At 39.0% G+C, this 25,392-nt stretch overlaps 1 protein-coding gene across 1 annotated transcript; it reads left to right on the forward strand.

The window, feature by feature from the left end:
• Positions 1–1,404: 1,404 nt before the first annotated feature.
• Positions 1,405–23,930, forward strand: RARS1 (arginyl-tRNA synthetase 1). Its single transcript, XM_033096589.1, has 15 exons — positions 1,405–1,496; positions 2,792–2,926; positions 6,025–6,213; positions 7,129–7,237; positions 7,793–7,893; positions 8,480–8,601; positions 9,737–9,857; positions 11,824–11,953; positions 12,973–13,077; positions 14,948–15,126; positions 15,648–15,757; positions 18,478–18,583; positions 22,282–22,454; positions 22,597–22,844; positions 23,716–23,930. The coding sequence occupies exons 1-15, from the start codon at positions 1,452–1,454 to the stop codon at positions 23,823–23,825; spliced, it is 1,983 nt and encodes a 660-aa protein (XP_032952480.1). The 5' UTR covers positions 1,405–1,451; the 3' UTR covers positions 23,826–23,930.
• Positions 23,931–25,392: the final 1,462 nt, after the last annotated feature.

Here is a 25,392-nt window from a genome sequence, read left to right on the forward strand (position 1 = left end):
CTATAAGCACCCCGGCATAGAGGAAGACAGTTTAAGGGGCCTGGAAACATTATGGGAATCCGTTCCTGATCCTGAATTTTTGTATATCCGTACTCTTTCCTAAAATTGATTAGCCTGCAAACTCAGTCACCCAATTCTCTTTATACATATCCCCTTCTACAGGGAAAGGCATACCACCCTTCCTATTGCCGTAAGTGTAAAGTAACAGGAACTGAACGAGATACTCCAAGAATATGTCTCTCCTGAGGGTGACTCCTTGAGCGCCAAGCAAAGGGAGCTTAGTAAGAAGACGGCCCTTACTTTCTGCTTCATCTTGAAGGTGGAGATGTATCTGTCCATCGATTTGTCCATTCACCAACTCATCCATCCTTCCCGCCATCCTTCTTGGAATTAAGAAACGAGAAGGTGTCACGGGGACATAATATTAACACTTTTATTTGGTTTAAAAGTTAAAAATAAAGGCAAATAACTTTTAAATTTAAAAAAAGTAAGCATGATTTAGATTATTTGAATTGACAGAGGATTGACTTTGCCAATTAATATGGTAGATACTTCCCATGAATCGGATGAGCTACGTTTACAGCTCCACAGTTTTGATGAAAATACGTGATAGCACTCACACAAGAAGCGACATGCCATAATATAGTCCATGGCTATAATACTATTTAAAGTTGTGGCAAGAGTTTTCAGATGTCAACTTTTACAAATCTACCTGGAGTATGAATTTTAAAAATTCTTTCATGGGGCAGAGAAACAAAAAAGTTTAGAGAGCGCTGCTTCAAAGTACTGGGGCTACAGGGAAGAGTGGACAAGATGGGTAAGGCACCTGTCTTCTCAAAACGTACATCTCAGGGTAGCTGTTTAAAATGTTAACTCAAATGTTGCACAGAGAGGGGGCTTCCCTGACCCAAGTCACTCCAACACGTTATTTTCCTGGCAAATAAAACGATGAGATTGATAGCTACTATTTTTGTCCTGTATATATCTTCACTCTAAAATGTAACCTCCATAAGAGCGGGGACTTTGTCTGACTTGTTCCAGCTTGTGTTCCAGCGCCTGGACTAGTGTCTGGCATATTAATGTGCCCAATAAATTCTTGATGAATAAATAGATTTTGTTCTGTACCCATTTCACAGAGGGGCAGACTGTAGCCCTTGAGAGACATTAGCTCTAGGTAAGTGCCTCTGTCCAAGTCAGTCCACGCACAGAGCCGCTCTGGTCCGATTCCCCAGAAATCCTCTGCCCTCGCCCCAACAACGGAGTCTAAGGACGCATCCTCCCCGCCTTCCCCGCCGATTCTCCCCGCAGTGCCTCCTGGATTCCGCCAGGAGGCAGCAGAGGCGGAGGCACCCAATCAGCCTCCAGACGGCGGGAGGGGAGGGTTTCCGCTTCCGGGCAGGGCTGGCCGCTTCCGCTTCCGGCCACTTGTTGCAGGAGGTGCTGGCAGGAGGATGGAAGGGTTGGTGGCTCAGTGCTCCGCACGGCTGCAGCAGCAGGTAGGACCGCGTGGGGCCCGTGGAAAGGCTTGGAGGGGAGGGAGCAGGCGGCGTCGACGCGGGCAGACGGAGGGGTCCCGAGACCCGGGCCTGCCTGCCTCGGAGGCGATCGCCCTCCCCGGGACGCTCTCCCAGGGGTGGGAGAGGAGGAGCCCATCCTTCGAGGACCCCTGTGACAGTGAGGTTCAGTGGAACGGAGGGTCCCGCTCTCTCGTAGACCCTCCAAACCAGCATCTCCGGTGGCCGGAGCCTTGCGTTCGGTACAGACTCTCTCCACTGTCTCTTTGCCCGCGCACACGTGCTCCCGGGGGAGGCGGGAGTACAGGCAGAGGGAAGGGGGGGATCAGAGCAGGACCGCTGGGTTTGCAGCTCAGCCGCTGTCTGTCCATGACCTGAGCAGCAGGAATCCTCAGTAGCCCATGGAGTGGTTCATTATCCAATAGGAGTTTGCTGTCTGCCGTCATGGTCATAGTAGCTCCTAAAACTGAAAGTGGAACAGTTCCTTTACCTTTTATGCCCAACAGGGAGGAGTGATGTGAAAGTAGTTTATTCTTATCATATCAAAGGAACTGCTTTGTAGGTGGTACTAAGTCAGCAGTCACAAAGTACAAGTTGGTCAAGTAAATTGTTCACTGTTCTGAGCATACGTTCTTTGTCATTGGGGAGATATAATAAGTACCTCTTCACTGGGTTAGGGTAAGAATTACAGAGATAATTTCTGAAAAGTGTTCAGCTCAGTGCCTAGAGCATAATGTATGCTTATTTATGCCACCCTTTTTTTTCGGCCGTAGTTATGTCCTGGTAAACATTCTGAAATTTCAAATGAGGCCTGTCTCCCTTAGTAATGCAGTTAGGTTGGAAGCTTGGCTTCCGTCAGAGTTGGTGTATCTTTTGTTTTAGGTATTAGAGTAAAGAGCCTGGTCTAGGTCATAAGACACTGGAAACAAAGAGGAAAAACATGAGAAAATTGTTTTGTCCCAGAAAGGGCAAAAGGCAGACAGTTGAGCCAAGGAAAAAACTAGGGATATGAGGCTTATCCCACTGTGTGCTTAGCACTCCTATTCCTCTTCCCCAACACGTACACTTAATTTGTTCATATTACGGGTAATATGCTAATGTCATGAAAGACCTTGAGGAAGAAAAGTCACAATTTATCAAAGAGACAGTCCTTCATTCCTGTTACGTCTGCCATGCCCCGGTGGAGAGGGGAAATGAAGTTAAGTTTATGGACAATTTATTACATCATGGAGGTTATCCATCATACTGGACCAAACAAAGTGCCTTTTCTTTCCTAGGAAAAAGAGATTAAGTCTCTGACTGCAGAAATTGAACGGTTGAAAAACTGTGGCTGTTTAGAAGCTTCTCCAAATTTGGAGCAGTTGCGGGAAGAAAATTTAAAATTAAAGTATCGACTGAATATCCTTCAAAAGGTGAGTACTCAGTTCTGGTTTCATCCTACAAGTGGAATTATTGCACCTTTTTTTTTAAAACCCTTGTCAAAGATTCTGAAAGTAAACCCTGATGAACGTGGAAAAAGGAGAACAACCCTATTCTTCTCCCTGCCTGAAACAAGTTAAGACTAAGTTGTTGGTGCAAGTAATAGAGAAGTTGGTGTCCTGTACTCCCAGGGCTCATTGAAATGTTTCATCGTACTTAATGTTTGGCCAGCTTAACACTGGCTTCAGGTAGGGTTTGAGACATTTCTTCCAACAGTGTATGCCTGTGCCCTTTAAAAAAAATTTTGTTTTTGAATTTTAAGTAATTGCTTCAATCAAAGGGAAGTGTTTTAAAATACATGCACAGTCAATACATGCACTCCTTCACTGCCCTAAGTTGGTTTTTTTACAATTTTAGTTTTATATTTTACATAAAGTGTCATAGTGGCTGGGGATTTTTTTATTCCACTTAATATTTCAGAACTTTGTTTTCCATAAAGCTTGTGCTGTGTTTGTTATTTAATGACCTCATACTCTCACAGTGTTTATCAGTTTTGTCAAAAAATTGAGCTTGCTTCATTTGGGGTTTAATTTTTCGGCCTGCCTTTTGGGTCTGTCAATGACGCATCCTAAAGGGTGACCTCACTTCCATAATTGTCCTCCTGTGTGTGTGTAAACTACTTCCAGCCAGGCTGCACTGGCACTGTATCTGAGTTTTTCATCTTAGACTCTGCCTGACCCACGTCCTTGAAGTCTTTCTTATTATCTACGTATGATCTGTTCTGCTTCAATAGCTTTGTCTTAGCCTTCTAAAATCACAAAGTTCCTTTTCCATGGAATCTTCCCAGAAATACCTCACTTTTCTGATGACCTCATTCATTCCACACTTATTTATTATACTTATTCCTCTATTTATTTCAATTCAAAAGTATTATTTAAATGCCTAATATTTGCTGATGGCTATGATGGACAAGATACAAAAGGAAGTACGCACGGTGTATGCTAATACACGTGTCTGTAATAGAAATTAGCTCTGACGTGTAAATAGGAGAGTACAGTCAGTGTAATGTGGAAGGCGTATGGTTTCTTTCACAAATACTTTGGCCTGCGGAGTAACATTGGCAGAGCTGAACACGAGGTGCACAGACACACTGGAAAACAGCAAGCCACAGAAGGAGACACTCCTGTGTGGGACGCCCATTCACCCCGCCTCTGGCCCTGGCTCCCTCGCCACAGGTCCGACGTAGAAACACTTACTGGATGTCTGTCTCCGAGGCAGTCTACCCTTGTTTTCCTGATCTCAGCCACTTCACCTCTTCTTATCCCTCTATCTTCTTATAACATAAAGTCTCATGTTTAATTAGTACTTACTGAGAATTACGGATACCTGTTTAACAGTGATGAGTTTAAGACTGCTGTTGTAATAGTGCCCTTGTTACAAAAGCAGTGATTATGAGTAACCTGCTTCTGCTGCTGTTCCTCATAAACTGTTATTTTTAGGACGTCATTTCTTTGCATATTGTGAGGTGTTTCAGAAAGTGTTTCCGAGATGTTTGAGTTATAGCAGAGTTACAGCTTATGTTGAGTTACAGCAGAGATGTTCGTATCTTATGTAATATTTCTTAACCTCATGGAGCTTACTATTTTTGAGGAGAAAAGACTTGCACAAATCTTTGGGAAAAAGTATTAAATGTAATGAAATATGAAATTGCATGGTGCAGAAATGAAGTACAGTGGATTCATATGTGTGTGTTTACATATATATACACAGAAACCGACATGTGTGCATATATACTGGTATCTCTATCCTTTAAAAATACAAAGATAGAGATGTATTTATAGTAGGTTTGGGGTGTTAGGATCATATCTTGAAAGCTTCAGTATTTGCTATTGGAAATCTTTAGATTGTGAAAAGCGTATCTTCCCCTTTTTTGAGTGTCACCACAGAGGGGTGTCAATTATTGATCAACTGAAAACTTAAATCGGTGTTTTAGTAAATATAAGAACATAATTTTTTCCATATACTAAAGGGGGTGCTGAGGACGCATACAACTTGGCTTTTTTGCTCCGTAGAATTGAGCTGGAATCCAGACTTTGCCACTTAACCTTTGTTACCTTTGGCAAGTTACTCAATCTCTAGCCCACATGGAAAGGTGATACAAGTGACAAACTCAGTTTTGTTGTGTTAGATGAAGTAAGATGATGCATATAAGTACAGCACGTGGTTCAGTTCTTGGCACAGTACTACTTGAATAGTAGCTTTAATTATTGTTGCTGTTAATACTGCACGTCACTGACATTTTGAGTAACATAAAACTGTGACTCGTGTGCAGGCAGTATTTCGTTTGTACCCCATTAAAAGCATATGTGTTCCCTCACCACTTCCTGACCTTGGCAGGTACAGTGCTAGGGGCCGGGGGTAGAGCCATGAATGAGCACTTTCCCTGCGTCCAGAAGTCTGGTGGTTCAGGCATCTAATTCTGTGGAGGTATGATAAGTGCAGTGATAGAGGTAATTAAGTATACGCCATCTTAAGTGAATATGTTCGACTTCAAAGAAAATGCGAAATAGGTAGGTATCCAGCATGGGATTATTTAATATTAAGGCAAAACAACCTATGTTTCTGATATATTGATATTATCTATCAATACAATGCTCCATTTCATTTTGTGCGTGGAAGAGTTAACATTTTAATGAAGAGAATATATGAATACATTTTTTTACTTGTTTTTGTCCATAGAGTTTTCACTGTCATTTGACATACATATATCAAATTTTATAGTATTTTCTCAGAACTTGAGAGAAACTGAGATTTAGTCAGCCCTTTATGCTCCCTACTCCCAGTTTCTGTTCTGATAAAATGACTGCAGAAGGAGAACTGAGAGCATTTCCCATGTCCGCCTCAGGTGCTGTGGGGTAGACTTGTCCTGTTACCTTTCCTGGCATCTCCCAGATAGGAGAGCGTGGCGCTAGGAGTGTACGTTACCTTTTGATTCTTCTGCAGACATTTGAAGGTTTCTCAAAATATTTGGATACATTTTATATGATAGCTTTTTATTTTATTGGCATATTTTTCATTCTTGTCTTAACAGAGTCTTCAAGCAGAAAGGAAGAGACCAACTAAAAATATGATTAACATCAATAGCCGCCTACAAGAGGTCTTTGGTTGTGCCATTAAGGCTGCGTATCCAGATTTGGAAAATCCTCCTCTAATAGTGACACCAAGTCAACAGCCCAAGTTTGGGGACTATCAGTGTAATAGTGCTATGGGTATCTCTCAGGTGACTGTATTATTACAAAGCACTCTTGGTGATTTCATTTTCTTAAGTATTATCGTCATCGTTACCATCTATATAAATAATAGTGAATTGTTGTATCCTGAACTAAAATATTTTCCACAATTCTGAAAAACTTGAGAAAGGGAGATACATGTTTTTCTTTTTCAAAAAGCACATATTTAAATATTCAGTTAAATTTTTGTGTGTATTCTCAATATTGAAGGGCGATAGTAGGGACCGTTTTGTTTTGTTTGTTCTTCCTGTGTGTCCAAGATTGCTGTGTTATTGGTGAGTGTCGGAAGGGGAGGAATTCAAAGTTAGCCACTTACCAACCAACATTTGCATCAAATACTTGGTGCAGCTGTGGGCAGATATATTTCATTTCCAGTCAGAAGAATTCCCTATTTTTAATAGCTACATTGTCTAATGTGTTTATGGCTCATTGTACCTGGTTTGGGACTTTTTGCTTTCCTGTCTTTGTTGAATAGAAAGGGTTAATCTAAAGAGTCCAGATTTTTCTTCCAGATAATTTTTGTGTGTCTGCGTTGGGGTTGAGTTTATAAGGGTGCTATTTATTTCCCAGCTCTGCATGTTGCACGCTTCTGTGATTGGAAAATGAGAAATGTAAATATCTTGGAAACAGGCATAATAACTAAAGACTCTGTTATGTCTTCATTGAAAAGTTATAGATGTTTGTGGCAACTCATTTTCAAATGGAGATCGTGTGGTTTGGGCACTTTTGTATTCCTCTTAAGACTATTGATGCTTGAATCTGTCCATTTACAAGGTCATTGGACTTCTCTGCTTCTACCTTTTGATCGGTCTTATGTCAGATGCTTCTAATGCTTTGTCAGTTGTGCATTTCAGAGTAACTTGCTGAAACGTCTGTGTAATGAATCATTTTATATTGTGTTATAGATGCTCAAAACCAAGGAACAGAAAGTTAATCCAAGAGAAATTGCCGAAAACATTACCAAACACCTCCCAGACAATGAATGTATTGAAAAAGTTGAAATTGCTGGTCCTGGTATGACAATGTTACCCTTCTTAAGTAGTTGTATTGATGCTGGTCCTTTTTAAAATAAAAAAATGAAAACCACTTTTAAATATAAATGTAGGATTAAGACTTGTATACTGAATAAGGTGATGAAAGCATCTCGGATTAAGAGGTAGGAAACTGAGGTTTAGTCTAGACTTAGCTGCCCAATCTTGGGTGAGTTACTTTACCTCGTGATTCAGTTTTTGATCAGCAAAAAGGACATAGATAATGGCAGGTAAACCTGTGGCAAAAGGGCTATTTTCTGTTAAGGGGTGAACAGATCATTTGCTGAGTACGAGGGGCCCTGGATCAAGTAAGAAGCTGTCAGGAGAGTGGTGGTGTTTGAAACAGGTGCTGAAACTAGGAGCTGGTAAGAGAGCTTAAGTCAAGGCCCTAGGTAGTATTGGGATCCAGAAGCATTTTGCCAGAGCCAATCAGCGCTCTGGAGCCAGCACCAGTGACATCGAGGAAGCCTTTGGGTGTGCGCAGTCCTTCAAGACAGGAGGCTATCTGATTTTTTTCCTCTCCTCTGCTGTTCTTTAGGTTTTATTAATATCCACTTAAGAAAGGACTTTGTATCAGAACAGTTGACCAGTCTCCTGGTGAATGGCGTTCAGCTACCTGCCCTTGGAGAGCATAAAAAGGTATATGTACAATTTTCAGTTGACACCAATCGATACCTTAGAACTGTGTGAAAAGTTCTGTAACTGGGAATGCTTTCATTTATATTGAAATTTAGTCATTAATGTTTGAGATTATGAACATAACTGATGTAGCCTTTCTCCTGGGTCTTGTTTTGTGATTTTTCTTTTCACTTCATTCCACAAGGTCCAGCTGATACTTTTGAGCTGTCGCTGAAATAGAGAATGATAATTTGTATAAATGAGTTTGACTCTTTTTTTACTTAATGGTGAACAAGTAGATTCATCAGAAAACTTAACACAGTTGAATTACAAGCCAAGCTACTGTTTAAGTCTCTTTCAGTTTATTATTAAATATGTTATTAACGAATGTGTTAGCAGAATATAATGTTTACACCCCTTTAAAAAAAAAATCTTTGTTATTGAATATATTTGACATATTTGTGTAAATTTAAGGTGTACACGTGTTATTTGATTCAGTTATATATTGTAATATGATTGCCTTTGTAGCTGTATTTGTCACATTACATAATAGTAGTACAATATTGTTGTCTATAAAAAACAAATCTCTCTTTATTTTCTGTCCCAGGTTGTAGTTGATTTTTCCTCTCCCAACATAGCTAAAGAGATGCACGTAGGCCATCTCAGGTCAACAATCATAGGAGAGAGCATGTGCCGCCTCTTTGAATTTGCAGGGTATGACGTGCTAAGGTACGTGCTCTTGCCTTTGGAGATTCCCATAGAAATAACACATGTCACTTGAGAAAGAATCTAACTCAATCAGTGATTCATAAGTGTGGTTCTGCTTCTATTCACCCAGTAAGTAGGCCTTTAACATCAGTTATGTCCTGGATCTCTCTGAACTAGTGACTGTAGATTCTGTGGGGGTAGAACCAAGGAAAAGGTCCCCCCACCCCTCCTTCATTCCACAGATATTTCTAGAGTGTCTCCAGCATACCAAGGGTTTCTATTCTAGTATGGGGAGACGTAGGTGGGGGACAGATTATGTTGGGCCTTGTAGGCCATGGTAGGAAATTGGGATTTTATTAACTGTAATGAGAAGCTATTGGAGAGTCTTAATTAGTAGAGCAATGTATAGGCAGACCTCAGAGATGGTGCAGGTTCAGGTCCAGACCACCTCGATAAAGCAAGTGTCACAATAAAGTGAGTCATAATTTTTTTGCTGGTGGGGGGTCTTGCCGTCAATTTTTTTTTTTTTTAATGCAACATCTGTGAAGCACAAGCAGAGTGCAGTAAAATGAGGTATGCCTATAATCTAATTAAAGATTACTCTGGCTTCTGTGAAGAAGCTAGGCAAAGAAGGGAGAAGTATGGTAATCAGTTAGAAGGCTATTGTAATAATCTAGGCAAATCTGGCGGTTTGAGATTAGAAGCAGTGAGAGATGGGAAGAGGTTGGATTGTCATATTTTGAAGAATTTAGTCCATTGACATTTGAGAACCACTGGTATATAAATTAACCCTAAGAAAATTGGTTGAAGTTAAATTTTCATGAAATTGTGGTGCATGAGCTCAGCTTTCATTGTCTCAGTTAACTACACAATAAACATTATAATCCATGGATAGAAACCTCAGTCATTTCGCAAATCCTGGAGGCCTGCTGTGTGCAGTCTCTGCAACTGGGTATGCATTGCTAAACAGAACAGGTGTTGTCTTTGCCTCTCCTGGAGCTTGCAGACCACTTGAGGAAGCAACTAAGTAAAGAAGATATTACTAAATGTGATGTACTGGCACTTAAATGGTAGTGGTTCCTAATGGAATATAATTCCCCTAATTTAAATATATTTATCATTTAAAAATTATTTTATGTTCTCTGATTGGTATTAGATTAAACCATGTAGGAGACTGGGGGACCCAGTTTGGCATGCTCATCGCTCACCTGCAAGATAAATTTCCGGATTATCTAACAGTTTCACCTCCTATTGGGGATCTGCAGGCCTTTTATAAGGTTTGATACCATTTATTGTTGTGTTATTGGTGTGTTTACCATTCCGCATGATTACCCGTCTTCCTTAGGGAGTTCAGAATGGTATTTGAACCTTCCGTGGGGTAAATAAAAGTCGCTAAACTCTCCACCCCTTAACATCTCATGTTTGCTTTTGTATTGGTGTCTGCTAACAATTGAATTCTAATACGTTACCCATTAAGTGGGTTGGGAGTTTGTTAATCCAAATTTTAGTATTTAAAATGTTTTTGATGCTCTTGTCTTCTTCACAATACTTTGAAAATGTCATTAAGTATATGTAAGAGCAGTTTTATAAAAGACAAATTTACCATAAACCATAATTTTAGAGTCGAGTGCCAACCATTACACAAGGGAACCCATAAACCATAATTTCAAATCAATCACTGTGGTCAGCTTTTTTTGATTTTTTGACTCATCCATATACAAACATCAGTTTCATCATTTGTGATTGTATAGTATTGTGATTATTTAACATTTAATTACACACTTTATTGTTGCTTTATGATATGACTGCACATTGTTTTGTTGGATTGATGTACAAAGTTTATGTTAATCTCTTGATGATTTTTCCCCCCCATTTTGGGGAGGCTCTTTGTTTAGTAAACAACCTTGTCCACATAGGTTTTCTTCACTGTTTAAAATTGTATTCCAATGATAGACAACTTCCCAACAATAGGATTGCTGCATTAAAAAGTAAACATTTTAAAGAAATAAAAGAAAGAACCAGTGTTTTTAGATCTCGTAACTGAGGCTGTATAATGAGAGAGACATCTGGATTATAAATTTAGAGATTATGAATTCTGACTTAGTGATTATGACGTTTCTGGTTGTGCTATAGGAAAATGGTATGATCCGATTTTACCTCAGTTAAGTCATTTGTAATATAAACAATATCTACTGTGGCTGTTAAGAAATGAAAATAAATAGTACAATCAATTCTTGATTATTAAGGCATTACCTGCTTTGGGGAATTTTCTATAATTTTGTTTCATTTTCATTTAGTCTACACTACCCTTGTTTTGAAAATTTTGCCATTTATTATTGATTATATTGCAGTAGTTATTAATACAGAGCAATAGATTGTAAAAAAAATAAACATTTGTGGGTTGTTTTGTTGTTTGTCTTGGGGAGATTTTTTTTGTCTTTTGGTAAATATTTTCTAATGAAAAAATTGAAAACAACTGAAATGTTTACTGATACCAGACAGGTTAAATAACTAATGTTATAATCACTTTTTAGAATTCTGTACTCTGAATATAATGAGGCATATCTATGAGTGCAAGAAAATATTTATATACACTGCTAAATTTTAAAACCACTGTAAGAGAAAAGCCGTATATTTCCAGTTTTTGTTAAAATACAGTGGTGTGTGTTTGCAAAGAAATGTCCAGAATTATACACCAAAATGTTGTCACTGGTTTGGAGTGGGATTAACTATATACATATATATGTATTTTTTTTTTACAGTAAGCATGTATTACTTAGAAATAGAAATAAAACTATGAAAGTATTTTTATTTTTATTTGCAAAAAAAATAATTACTCATCTAGGACCACAGGCAGAATGAAAAATTGAACCCAGAAAATTCACTCCTACCTGTTAGCTATTTTTTACGTGTACTCTACTGGAACACAGTAGCATTGGTGTGAGTAGGCTTGTGTGAATTAGAAAAGTGGAGGTAGCACTGTGATGAGAATTTTGTGTTTTCAGGAAAAATGATTTCAAATGAAATAATAGGATTCTTGGGAACATTAATTTGTAACAATATGCTTGACTATCAAGATAGAACACATCTTTTGTTTTTGTTCTGGTGTTCTAAATTTTCACTTTCTAGTTTTTTTCTTTTGGGTTTTGTTTATTTGTTTTTTGAAAAATGAATAAATTCTTAATACAGAAATGCAGGTTTGGCTCTTTTTTAGAAACCTTACTTTTTTTTTTTTTAACACAGGAATCCAAGAAGAGATTTGATACTGAGGAAGAATTTAAAAAGCGCGCATACCAAAGTGTAGTTCTGCTCCAGAGTAAAAATCCAGACATCATAAAAGCTTGGAAGCTTATCTGTGATGTCTCCCGCCAAGGTGAGTTTCTGGGCTTTTTTTCATTCATTCAACAAATACTATTGCATGTAGTGTCCTTGAGAATTGACGTTAGGGTCCTTCAGAATTGACCTTACATGACGTGTTAAACTTTAAAGGACTAGCAAACAGATTTGTTTCTTAAACATTTTCTGAAACAAACAACTAAGAATGAACTAGAATAAACTCAAGAAAGTTTATTAAGACAGGCAGATGCAAAATTTAACTTTCTCAGAAGTCAGCAAAAATTAATTAGGGAAGAAAAAGAAAAGATCCTATTCACAGTAGCAACCAAAGCTATAAACACTTAGGGATGCATTTATCCAGAAATGTATAGGACAAAATGAAGATAAATACACAACAGATATAGTAGAATGTCTGAATAGGGTATCATGCACAGTCCCCCAGTGCTCCAAATTCATCTGTCGTTTTAAGACAATTTCAAGTTTTCAAACTTGATAAAGTAATTTTAAGTCACTTTGAAGGATAAATGGACAAAAATAGCCAGTAGATCTTTGAAAAAGAAGGCTAATGGTGGCTGTTTTCAGTACTAGGTAGTAAAATGGTTTCTAATGCTGCCATAGGTAATCTTGTGTCACTGATGCATGGCTAGACAGATAGGTAAATGGTACAAATTAGGAAAAACTATAAGAAAATTTAGTAAATATTTAATCTACAAATAAGAAAGGTTTTTCTCTTTTTGTACTCATGTACATTTTTTAATTTTTTAAAAGTCACACAAGAAGTATGTGTTCTTTGCAGAAAAAAAGTAAATGTAGACAGGAAAAAAGAAAATAAAAATTATCTATATAGTCCCATGCACTTTAATATTTTGAATGTGTGTCTTACTGTATTCTTTCCACATTTTCAAAATGGCAGTATGTATATAATATTCTGTATTGTACATTTTTTAATATTAATTTTCCTCCATATATTTCAATAAATAAAAAATGTATTTTAATATAAGATGCATGTTTCCTGTTTGTTTAAATTCTTAACCCTTTTGTTTTTTTTTCCCCTAGAGTTTAATAAAATCTACGATGCATTGGACATCTCTTTAATAGAAAGGGGGGAATCCTTCTATCAAGATAGGATGGATGATGTTGTAAAGGAATTTGAAGATAAAGGTAGGCACTCTTTAACTTTTATGAAAAATTTCAAACAAAGGCAAAAGTGGAGAGAATATTTTAGTACCCCCCTCCTTTATGCACGTGTCACCCAACTTCAGCAGTTATAAATACAGGCCAACCAATATGTCTGTACATTGCTTCCGTCATACAATTTGTCTATAACTATTTTGGTGTGTGTCTTTAAAAGAACCAGGCCTTTTCTCCAACTCCAAAAGCACGGTGTCACTGTCACTCCATGAAAATTCATAATGATTTTTTAATGTCATTAAGTAGCCAGTCAGAGTTTAAATTTCCCAGATTGATTCATAATCTTTTTTAATCAGGAGGGTTTTTTTCAGAGTCTGAACATTACATTTGTTTAATATATGTCTTAAGTTCTGTAAATCCGTAGGTATCTCTTTCCCTCCCTTTTTGAAGAAACTGGGCCGTTTACTTGTTTTACAGAAATTCCCACCTGGTGTTATTTAACCTAATTCCATTTTCTGTATTTTCTAAAGCGGTTTGATTAGATTGTGGTTTGTGTTCTCTTTTCTTCCTTATTCTGTCTTTTGTTTAGTTTTAGAATGCAGACAATGTCTGGTTGGCTCTTTTATGATGTTAAGATGGATTAGTGGGTTAAAGTGTTGTCGGCCGATCTAGCATTAATTTCCCTATTAAACTTTCCTCTAGTGGTTGTAGCAGGTATTAATGATCATGACTTGGATCCGTTACTTCATTAGAGGTTAGAAAGTAGTAGTATTCTGTCATTCTTTCTTTGTCTGTTGCCTGGAATTCTCCTGCACAGAGCTTTGTCACATAATTTTTTGGGTTATCCTGAGGTACAATTCACATAAGACCAGCAGTATAAATGCATGATTCTTTATTTTTCTTTATCAATTTTCAGAATAATAAATTAGTTTCTTAGCATCTTCCAGATAGGACAGCTGAATTGTTTTTATCATTAATATGAATGAGGATGAGTATATTTTTATATTTCTCGGTCATTTGCCTTTATTCTTTTTAATGCTCAAATTATTCCATTTTTGGCTAATGGTAAGCTCTTCAAATTGTCTTTCCTTTTTTTTTTTTTTCCTGACCCCTGTAATCTTTGATAGTTTACTTGCTTCCTGATACATAATATTTGAGAATTATTTTGCACATTCCCTGCCTTGTATCTGAAGTCAGCTAATCTGGTATCTCCAAGAAAGCCTGGTTCCTTGAATGGGAAATGGTATTTATTAGTCTGGGTCCAAGGGACCATACTTGTAAGATAATAAAATTGTAAGGACTTTCTTTTTAATGATGAGAAAAGAGGCAGAGAAGTTAGTAACTTGCCAAGGTCACAGAGCTGTTAAGTGATAAATCTGAGGTTCAAACCGAGGCAGTCTAGCTTCAGAGCTTGTTTTTAACCGTCCTCTTATACTGCCTTTACCTTACCAAGTATCAGTTTGCTAAACTGTAAAATAGCAATAATAGTATTTGACACATAGTAGCACTCATATATAGCTGTTATGATCATCATGTTCTTTCAATACATTTTAAGAGGCAGTGATAGAAATTGCATCTTTCTCCCAGAAGAAGGCTATGGCTCCGGCTCAGCTTGAAAACAAAGCACGGAAAACAAATGTTCTGTACCTGCTGAGCAGGTGGACTCCAGTGAGGTTCTACAAAGAGTTTGGGAGCCAAGTGTAGTGTGGGTCCAGAAAACTGTTCCCTGAAAACACCCGAGGTGCCTCGACAACCTTGCTTGACAGGAGCCATTTCCCAAGGTTCATAGTTGGTCATGGTGAGAAAAAAACGTGATTTCTTGAGCTCACTAATAAATATCCTGTGATAGCTAAGCATTTATATTGCTTCAGGGTTCTTTTAATGAAGTTTATTTTTTTAGGATTTGTGCAAATGGATGATGGCAGAAAGATTGTATTTGTCCCAGGATGTTCCATACCATTAACCATAGTAAAATCAGATGGAGGTTATACCTATGATACATCTGACCTGGCTGCTATTAAACAAAGACTACTTGAGGAGAAAGCAAATATGATTATCTATGTGGTGGACAGTGGACAAGTGAGTTTGTAGATCTTTATATGTTCTTACATTGTCTGATTGGAGACGAGGTGCTATGGTGAGGTCTGTGGCATGTGGCACTTGCAGACTATAAATTTTCTCCCAGAACAGCACTGTAACTAACATAGGTGAAAGAACAGGGTTTGGATTTGGCGCTTCCCAGCTTTTCAGTTTATCTCTGTAAACTGGAACCAGTGTTACTTCCCTGAACCTCAGTGACCATTCCTATCTGAAAAGACAGTTGTGAGACATGAAATTTAATTGAAATTAGTGCCCATGAACCGGCCCTAAATTCAGTTGCTTTAAAACCCTTCGAATATAGAAAGTATCTTTAACAGTCCTGCTCTTACTGTTTCTCATACATAGGGAATAAAAAAGAGCTTTTGTAATTATACTTGCCTTCCAAATTTTGTGAGTGATTTGAATTTTCCATATCTTTATTCTTAAGTGCGAGAGCTGTAAGTCATTTTTTTATTATTAGAAAGTTTAGCACGTCACTTCCTAATTTTGTTCTTTTGTAGTCTGTGCATTTTCAGACAGTGTTTGCTGCTGCTCAGATGATCGGTTGGTATGACCCAAAAGTAACTCGAGTGTCTCATGCTGGATTTGGTGTGGTGCTGGGGGAGGACAAGTAAGTCTGGACCATCCACAGGTGACAATGATATACCTGACCCCAGATTTCTTTGGAAGAGGCTGCATTTCGTTTGATTCCATATTAGAATTTAATTTAGTTCACAATTTTTTTTTTTTAAGTCTACATATGTTCTAATGGTGAATCAGCTGAGCTGTTTTGTACCTGTATCTTATCACTGCCAGAAAATGTAGCCTTTTAGGGAGATTTGTACAAAGTTGAATGGAAGCCAGACTATAGACTTAACAGATTACAAAGAGGGTTTCCGTTCCCACAGATGTAAATTGTAAAATCTATCACAGTACCGCCTCAATTCAAACAAAATACTCATTAGTGTATCTCAAACGTTTTGTAAATGTCTGTTTCTTCCTTCACTGTTGAACACCTGGCCAACACACAGAAGTTTATTGAGATTCCAGTTGAGTTTTAAGGTTGCCAGCTTTCATTTTTATGCTCATCTCAAAAATATATGTTTATTGAGACCTACATGTTAATATCCATATTTTCAGTTTTTTGTATTTTCCAGTTCTTTTCCCAGTTCTCTTTAATAAACATTCTACCAATGTTTATCAAATAAAAAGGTAAATACAAGCAAATATTTATATACAATACTCACCAATTCAAAGGCACAAAATTTTTAACAGTACCTTGGGATCACTTAACTAATTAATCGACATGTCTTCAAAATCTGGCGTTTTAGATTTAGATTAGGTGACACAGCCCAAATAGTACCGTTGCACAAAGATGGTAACGCTTCTGAAAGCCACATGAAGTAGCTCGGGCTGCTCCAGCCAATGTACAGAAGCCCCAGTTAAGCATATAAAAGGCGGGCTAGGTGTGTCAGGGTCTTCCTTCAGGTACAGGTTATATGGAGGTCATAGACCTTGTTGGCATCAGCAGCGGACATTTTTTAAGTATAACATACGAATCTTCTGTAGAGCTGGACTGTTTTGGAATCAGAAGACACTGGTCCTACGTAGTACGGTGTCCCTGATCCTGAGATGGTGCTGAGCTAACCAATGAGTTGAATATTGCTTATAGTATCTTAGTTTCTTAACTTGGGTTTTTGGACTGTCATTTAGATGATTCTTCCTACAGTTGGGTAAAATTATCAAATTTGCTTTTATTCCTGATATTTATCACCAATATTCGTATCTTACATTGAATTTGTTTATCATGTAATGGATAAGGGATTTTTCCCCTTGATTATTTTTTCAGTGTTGTTTTATATTTCTGCACTCTCAGCATCATGTAATTATGGCATCCTAGGCCATGAAAAATGAAGAATAATTTCAATGATACTTAACCAGTGGCAGCCTGCCATATTTTAAATATTTCCATTAAAATGCTCCCAGGTTCTTCCACCTATTTTTCAGTGAGATTTTTCTCTTTTAAGAGTTCTTACAATAAATAATTCCTCCTTTTTTTGAAACATCTTCCTGATGTTTCGTGGACAGCAGTCTTTTGAGCACCTGCTGTGCATGGCATTGGCTGGGTGCTGCACGGTGTACACACGAAGGTACATAGAACATGACCTCTTCCCTGACGGAGCCTGTCGCCTAGAGCAGGGCAGTGCTCTGGAGCCCTGGCCCCACCGGGGGTTACTGACTTACTAGGTCTAACGTGAGTATTAGGCTTGTTTTCAAAGCTCCTTCGGTATTCAGATATGCATCCCTTCACTGGTTAGAGGCGTAAACACAAAAAATTCAAGGCGCGCACAGGTCGGGAGTAATGAAAAAGACCAGTTATTGCAAAGTAGAGACATTAAGGAAGGCTTTCCTTAGCACTTTGGGTAGGCTTTAGGATGGGTATCATCTCATCAGACAGAAAATTTGGAAGCTGTTGGACACTCAAGAAGGAGAGGAAGGCATAAGGAAAGCCATGAAGTATTTAATATATTTTGGGGATAATAAAAGAGTCTTAATTCTGTGATAAAGGGCAAGAAGATCTTTCTAAGGCAACTCTGAAAATATAACTTTAGTAGGAAGTATCACAATTATTTTGGTAGGCTTTGTGTTAGAAAAGTATGCTTCATTTGTATCATTGTTGTGTTTGAAAGATTTTTAACTTGAAAGAAAAAGACAAATTATATACTCGGTGTTGTGCAAACTTCTGTTTAATAGGTAAAAGCCAGTTTTCATGAAAAGCTTTTAATGATGCAGTTGCCCAGGGCAGTGCTTACCAGTGCCTTTGCCCCATCCACAGATAGTCGGATTTTAGTTAAGTGTGAATGGCGTCCTGGCATCATTTTAAAGTTCTCTAGCTGATTCCAGCATGCACCCAGGGTTGGTTAGCACTGAACAAGTGGAATTCCTATGTAGAGAAATGCGACTGAGATTCCAGTTAGGAATTTGCCTACTTCCCAAACAATTCTAGAAGCAAAGTGTATTTTATTAGTAATTTTTCAAAGATAAAACAACGAAGCCAAACTTTGTGTTCAGGAAAATGAACAAAAGAACAAATGTCTCCTTTCTTTCCCTTTTAGGAAATGTATTAAAGGTGAACATGTAGGGAAAGCTGTTAGGAGCCTAACGCATAGAGTGCTTTGAGTTGAGGGTGCCAGATGAAAGACACTTGGAAGTACCCGTTTTCTTTCTTTTGGCACCCTCCCTGGTTGCCAGGTGGAACAGATTGGGGTCAGACCTTCATTTACAAAGGTTTCTAAGTCGGATGGTCTACTTCAAAATCTACTTAATGAGGACTTTCCTTGAATTTTTTAGGAAGAAGTTTAAAACACGTTCAGGTGAAACAGTGCGCCTCATAGACCTTTTGGAAGAAGGACTAAAACGATCCATGGACAAATTGAAGGAAAAAGAAAGAGACAAGGTAACCCAAGGCCTCATTTGCATATTGTGCACCATGCATTCTATTGTGGTTTTTTTCATTTTTGTTTCATTCAGAGAACTGAGAAGAATTATAAGGGGTTAGTCCACTTGGGACAGGCTTATGTTATTCAGATTTTATTGCACAGTAAGTTTGTTTCATGAATTGCTGCGCATTTATTTTTAAAATACAGTTCTTTTATACAAGGCCATGGCCTTTTTGCCTTTTGTTAGTGTGCATGTGGTCTCTGCCTTTTATTGGCAGTTCACCTGTCACTGCTTTGAACCAGTGGTGGGAGAACCTTGCAGACCGAGATGGGGTGAGTGTCCGGCTTCCGGCAGAGTCGACATCTGCTGAGCTTCTTTCTCCGGAGCTTTTGTAGAGCAGTCACCGCAGTCAGCATTGCCCACCCCAGGCCGCTGCTGAGCCATCAGAGTAAGGAACATGACGGGCTTTCATAGTGCCCTTACAAAGGATTATGGCTGGATTCGTCTGCAATTTGGAGGAATGACATCACAATGAAGAAAATGCAATGAGAAAATTTTTCAAGATGGGGTAACAGAGGTCAAGGATTGAGATTCAAAGGGTCTTATGTCTTTTACTCTCCAGCAAGTCAGGTGATACTTGACATAAACATAACAACTGTAAATGCAAAGGTAAAATTACAGAAGGAAAAACAATAGGATTAAATGTAGACATGAAAGAGCCAGTCACGGGCAGGAGTCCTTTGAGGAGGCGCGCCCTCAGAGATCCTTGATGACCCAGAGAGTAAGAAGGTGGGCCCTGAGGCCACGTTCTCTCCACCTACTCCCTCAAAAAAAATTGCTAGCAAAATGAAATGTAAAATCATTTTGCTATCTACTTCTAGTAGGTGGGTGCCCGGTGAACCCAGCTGGTTTCTCCAGAGTAGCTTGACCTTTTAGTCCTGGCCTAGGCACATCTGGTGCAATCAAATGAAAAGTGGAAATTTAGTTATCTAATAATTTGTTTACTCTGCATGATGACAAAAACTACTTTGGCTGTTTTTTGTGGCCAGTCCAGCAACAATTTTTTGAAGTTAATGTGCATGCAATAAAATATAAAGCTTCATGAATTGTTTTATATTCCTGGTAACACCAGCCAATCAAGTTCCATTTCCATCATCCCTGAAAGTTTTCTGTAACCGTAGATCACTTTTGTTCATTCTAGAACTTCATATAAATGAAACCGTAAAGTATGTGCTGTTTTCTGTGTATATCATTAGTTCATTTCTTTTTATTGCTGAGTAATAATACTGTTATACAAATATGCCACATTTTGTTTATTCTTTCCCCTGTTGGTGGACATTACGGTTGTTTCCATTTGTTGGCTATTATGAGTAAAAGTCTAATTTCAGTATTGTCATTCAAGCCCTTTTATGGGTACATGCACTTTTGCTCTATGATACATATCTAGGAATGGCATTGCTGGGCTGTAGGGTGGGCTTATGCTTAACCTTATTAAAAATTTCCAGGACTCAGGCTGTTAGAGCTCCATGCTCCTGACCCCAAAGGCTGCCTGTTCGATTCCCACATGGGCCAGTGGGCTCTCAACCACAAGGTTGCCAGTTCAACTCTTCGAGGCCCGCACGGGATTGTGGGCAGCGCCCCCTGCAACTAAGATTGAACAGCACCTTGAGCTGAGCTGCCTCCCTGATGGCTCAGTTGGTTGGAGTGCGTCCTCTCAACCACAAGGTTGCCAGTTCAATTCCTCGATTCCTGCAAGGGATGGTGGGCAGCGCCCCCTGCAACTGAGATTGAGCACAGCACCTTGAGCTGAGCTCCCCGATGGCTCGGTTGGAGCGTGTCCTCTCAACCACAAGGTTGCCGGTTCGACTCCCGCAAGGGATGGTGGGCTGCGCCCCCTGCAACTAGAAACGGCAACTGGACCTGGAGCTGAGCTGTGCCCTCCACAACTAAGACTGAAAGGACAACAACTTGACTTGGAAAAAAAAAAGTTCCCCAATAAAGTCCTGTTCCCCTTCTGTTCCCCTTCCCCAATAAAATCTTTAAAAAAAAAAATTTATAAGGAGCTCACCACGAATATATGATTGTTCCAGTTGCCCCATATCTTTACCAGCACTTGATTTTGTAGGTGTTTTTCGCCTTTCTCATGAGTGTAATGGCATCTCATCCCACTGTGGTTAAACTGTGTTTCCCTGATGAATAATGATGTTGACTACCTTTTCTTACACTTCGTGGCCATTTAGGTATCTTCTTTTGTGAAGGGTCTCTGTTCAAGTCTTTTGTCCAGAGTTTGTTTGTTTCAAACTATCAATGTTATGTTTATCTACATATTTATTCTTCCTGTGCATTTTATTCTTTCCCAGAGTTTTTTACTTCTATGTGGGATTACTTTCCTTCATTCTCCTTTCGGTATTTTTTGGTAGTGCAGGTCTGCTGGTGACAAATTCTATCAGTATTTGTCTGAAAACATCTTTATATTGCCTTCAGTTTGAACAATATTTTTATTGGTTGTAGAATTCTAGTTTGGCAGCTGTTCTTTCAGTATTTTAAAGATGACATTCCATTGTCTTCCAGCTTCCATGGTTTCTTTTGAATATCGCTATTCTTGTTGCTCAATTAAAGATAATGTATCTTTTTCTCAGACTGTTTTCACTGTGTTTCTTAGTCTTTGTTTTGGTGCTTTGACTAAGAAATGGTTGGTTGTGGTTTGGGGTTGGAGGGAAGTTGTTTCTCTCGTTTGTACTTACCCTGAGCTTCCTAAATCTGTGGGTTGAGTTCTTTTATCAGTTTAGGAAAATTCTTAGTCATATCACTTCAAATATTGTATTTTTCCCGTATTCTGTTCTTTCTAGACTTCCACGTACCTGTGTTATAACTTTAATTGTGTCCTACATATGTCTCTCACATTGATTTTTTTCTTGCACTTGTTTTCTCTCTGCTTCATTTTGAATATTTTCTACTTCAGGTATTATATTTTGTTCTACATTCCAAATATCTTGAAATTTTGCATCTTTTTATCTTAATTCTGTCCTCCTAATTTTTTGAATACCTTAATCATAATTTTCTTTTAGCCTTTCATTTTGAAATAATTTTAGGCATGAAAATTTACAAAGTAGTTCAAAGAATTCCCTTAATAGCTTCCCTAAATATTAATATTTTACATAGCCATAGTAGGATTGTCAAAATCAGGAAATTAACAGTGATACAATACTATTGTGTAATCTGTAGACTGTATTCAAGTTTCCCCTTTTGTCTCATGAATGTCCTTTCTCTAGGACAGGATCCAGTCCGGGGTCACATGTTGCATTTAGTCATCCCATCTGTTTAATCTTTTTTAACCTGAGCTGTTCTTTGCTTTCTTTGATTTTCATGACCTTGACACTTTCGAAGGGTGCTGATCAGTTTTCTTGTAGCATTTCCGTTGGCTGGATTTGTCTGATATTTCCTCATAATTAAATTCAAGTTATGCAGTCTTGGCAAGAGTTCTTACTTCATTATTTCAGGAGGCACATGATGTTGATAAGTCTCATAAATAAACGTTAATGTTGATTTTGAGGACTTTGTTACAGTACTATGTTTAGTTTTCTCCACTGTGTAGTTACAGTTTGTTGATAAAGGAGCACCATTAGATACTCATGCTCGCCTTGTGCCTGTGAGACACCAGGACAAAGGCAGCGGTCAGCAAGCTGTGAAGTATTCTGTTTGTTTTTCCACCAGGTCTTAACCACAGAGGAACTGAAGGCTGCCCAGACATCCGTTGCTTATGGCTGTATCAAATACGCCGATCTCTCCCATAACCGGTTGAATGACTACATCTTCTCCTTTGACAAAATGCTGGATGACAGAGGAAACACAGCTGCTTACCTGTTGTATGCCTTCACCAGAATCAGGTAATTGTGGGCACAACATTGTTTTATTTTGAATCAAATAATGATAATTTCTCATTTCTATCAGTCACTTCATGTTACATGTTTTTGAGTGAATAAGAATGTGTCTGGCAAAGGGAACGATGGCTATTGCCTGATTTTTCAGGTCTATTGCACGTCTGGCCAATATTGATGAAGAGATGCTCCAGAAAGCTGCTCGAGAGACCAAGATAATCCTGGACCATGAGAAAGAATGGAAATTAGGCCGGTGCATTTTACGGTTCCCTGAGATTCTGCAGAAGATTTTAGATGACTTATTTCTCCACACGCTCTGTGATTATATCTATGAGCTGGCAACTACTTTCACGGAATTCTACGATAGCTGCTACTGTGTGGAAAAAGATCGACAGACTGGTGAGTGCCTCCTCCAGTGATCACACTGGGGAAAGGGCACCTTTGGGGAAGGCACGTATTTGAATTGGGTGTGGGTGGTTTTCAGCTTGTTTTATTTATAGAAACCGCCCCCCCTTTTTTTCACAAACAGTTACCCAGTGAGTCATATTACATAATAGACAAAATTAAACTAGCTCTAATAAAAGCGTTAGTGGAATTCATCCCATTCCCAAACAGACTATTTTTTCCACACACAGGCACGTGGCATGAAACCGTAAGCCTCCAAAGAAAACAATTGAAGACCATTCATTAGGAATGGGACGTTTCCAACAGAGCGGTGTGACTGAGGGTCCCAGCATGAGTCTGTAGGAGTTCTTGATAATGGAAGCTGCCCTTGGGAAAAAAATGATCAATTTTCTTACCTTAGGCTTTCTGCTCTGTCATGTTCCATAGTTAATGACGTCGACTGAAATAAGGTGTCACAGGGCAGGTAGGTGTTTCAGAGGGGCATGCCTGTGAGCTGAAACTTTATTAGGAAAAGCCATCTCACCATTATCATGGTATTAAAGTTGATACTTATTTCAGACCCTGAGGCCTAGGAAAGAACTCTACATTTTAAAAAGCAATATAAAATTTACAGTCTAATCATTGCAAACCCTGTACCTCTTGTCCTCGTTATCAGATAAAAATAGACTTCTGGAACAGGAACACCTTTATTTCTTGGATTGTCTCTTTATAGTTCAAGGTAAAGTGATTCTAGTTTAAGCACAAGACACATATGGGTTAGGCTGTTCAGTTCTCAGTAAAATCCAGAAGTAACATAGATTCTTTAATAGTGATTTTCAAAGAGAAAAACGGATTAATGCCCATGCTCTTCTCTCTGTCTTCTCAGGAAACGTGTTGAAGGTGAACATGTGGCGTATGCTGCTGTGTGAGGCAGTGGCTGCGGTCATGGCCAAGGGCTTTGACATCCTGGGGATAAAACCCGTCCAGAGAATGTAGTCCTTCCTAGGTTCGAGCACTGTGTGTTTCTACCAAAGTGGCCATTAGCACTGTTTGCTTTTTTACAATCATGGATACAAAAACAAGTAAAAGAAATTTGTCAACTATCTACATAACATGTGGTTCTTTATCTCTAACACCTAGGCTTCTGAAAAGAAAAACAAAAATTCTTTCACGCATATGCTTGTTTCTGCTGAGCATTAACCCAGAATGACTTAGTGGGCACACGGAGTAACAGGGTTCGGGTACCAGTGAGAGTGTGTATTGGCTGAGCAGGGATGTGGTTTCATGCATTTTCATTAGATAAGGAATCCCATTGATTGAGCCCTGACATAGGCCCATGAACTTTGCACACCTTCATTGTCCCATTTATTCCTTATTCCATTGTTCTATCGTAGATACTGTCCCTGTTTCACAAATGACAAAACTGAGATTCCACAGAAATAAGTAGTTTGCTGTGGATTGCTCAGAAACAAAACTGACATTCGTATCCATGTATGTATCTAACTCAACTGTAAGCTCTTTCTATTTTAGCAAAATACGACACTGGCAATACAATAGCCCTGGATTCAAGGGAAGGAGCAAGAAAATGTAACAGATGGGAAATTTTCATGAAGTTCCAGATTAACCTCATTGGTCATAATGCCGATCCCAGTTGCAGGGAAAGCTGGAAGAACTTGACTATCTAAGCAAAGAACAGGATTGCCATGATTTGCTCAGATCAGTCAAGATTCATCCCCTGACCTTGGTATCATTTCACTCCATGAAATGGAGTTTTGCTCGCAAGATAGAAGGGGGAGGTTTTTGATGACAGTGGGGGGGGGTCAGCGGAAGGGAAGTAAGCGTGATGGTTGGGTCAGTTGTTGATGTAATCTGCCAACACAAAGCTGACATGAGGATTCCTGTAAAGAAGCTAACACAGTACCTGGAAAAACAAGCGCTTGATAAACCCGAACAGTATTGCTCCAGGCTGTTTCAAAGGGTCTCCAAGTTCAGAGAAACCTTAGGGAAGATCATCATGAGTGATAACAGGATCTGCCAGTTACAAACAAACTGGTATATAAAAGTTGAATGAGGCTGGCCTGGTGGCTCAGGTGGTTGGAGCACTGTCCTCCGAGGTCGCCGGTTCAATTCCCACATGGGCCAGTGAGCTGCGCCCTCTACAGCTAAGATTGTGAACAACAGCTCTCCCGGGAACTGGGCTGCCCTGAGCGTCCAGAAGTCAGCGTAAGCTGCCACACCGGTAGCCAGCATGAGTGGCCAGCAGCCATCATAGGCTGGCATGAATGGCCAATGGCCGGCAGCCAGCGTGAGCGGCCAGCAACCGGCGAGAGCTGCTGTGAGCTGCTGTGAGCGGCCGACCAACGATTGGCAACCGACTGTCTCAGCTGCCTGGGAGCGCAAGGCTCGTAATCCCAGCATGGACCAGGGAGCTGTGTCCTACACAACTAGACTGAAACGACGGCTTGAGCCAGAGGGGGCGGGGCAGAAAATGGGGGGAGGGAAAAGTTAGTTGGAAGGAAAAATAAGGAACGTAAAAGAAAAAGTTGAATGTGTCCACGTCAGA

This window comes from Rhinolophus ferrumequinum, chromosome 24 (genome assembly GCF_004115265.2).
Source record: "Rhinolophus ferrumequinum isolate MPI-CBG mRhiFer1 chromosome 24, mRhiFer1_v1.p, whole genome shotgun sequence".
NCBI classification, from domain to species: Eukaryota; Metazoa; Chordata; class Mammalia; order Chiroptera; family Rhinolophidae; genus Rhinolophus; species Rhinolophus ferrumequinum.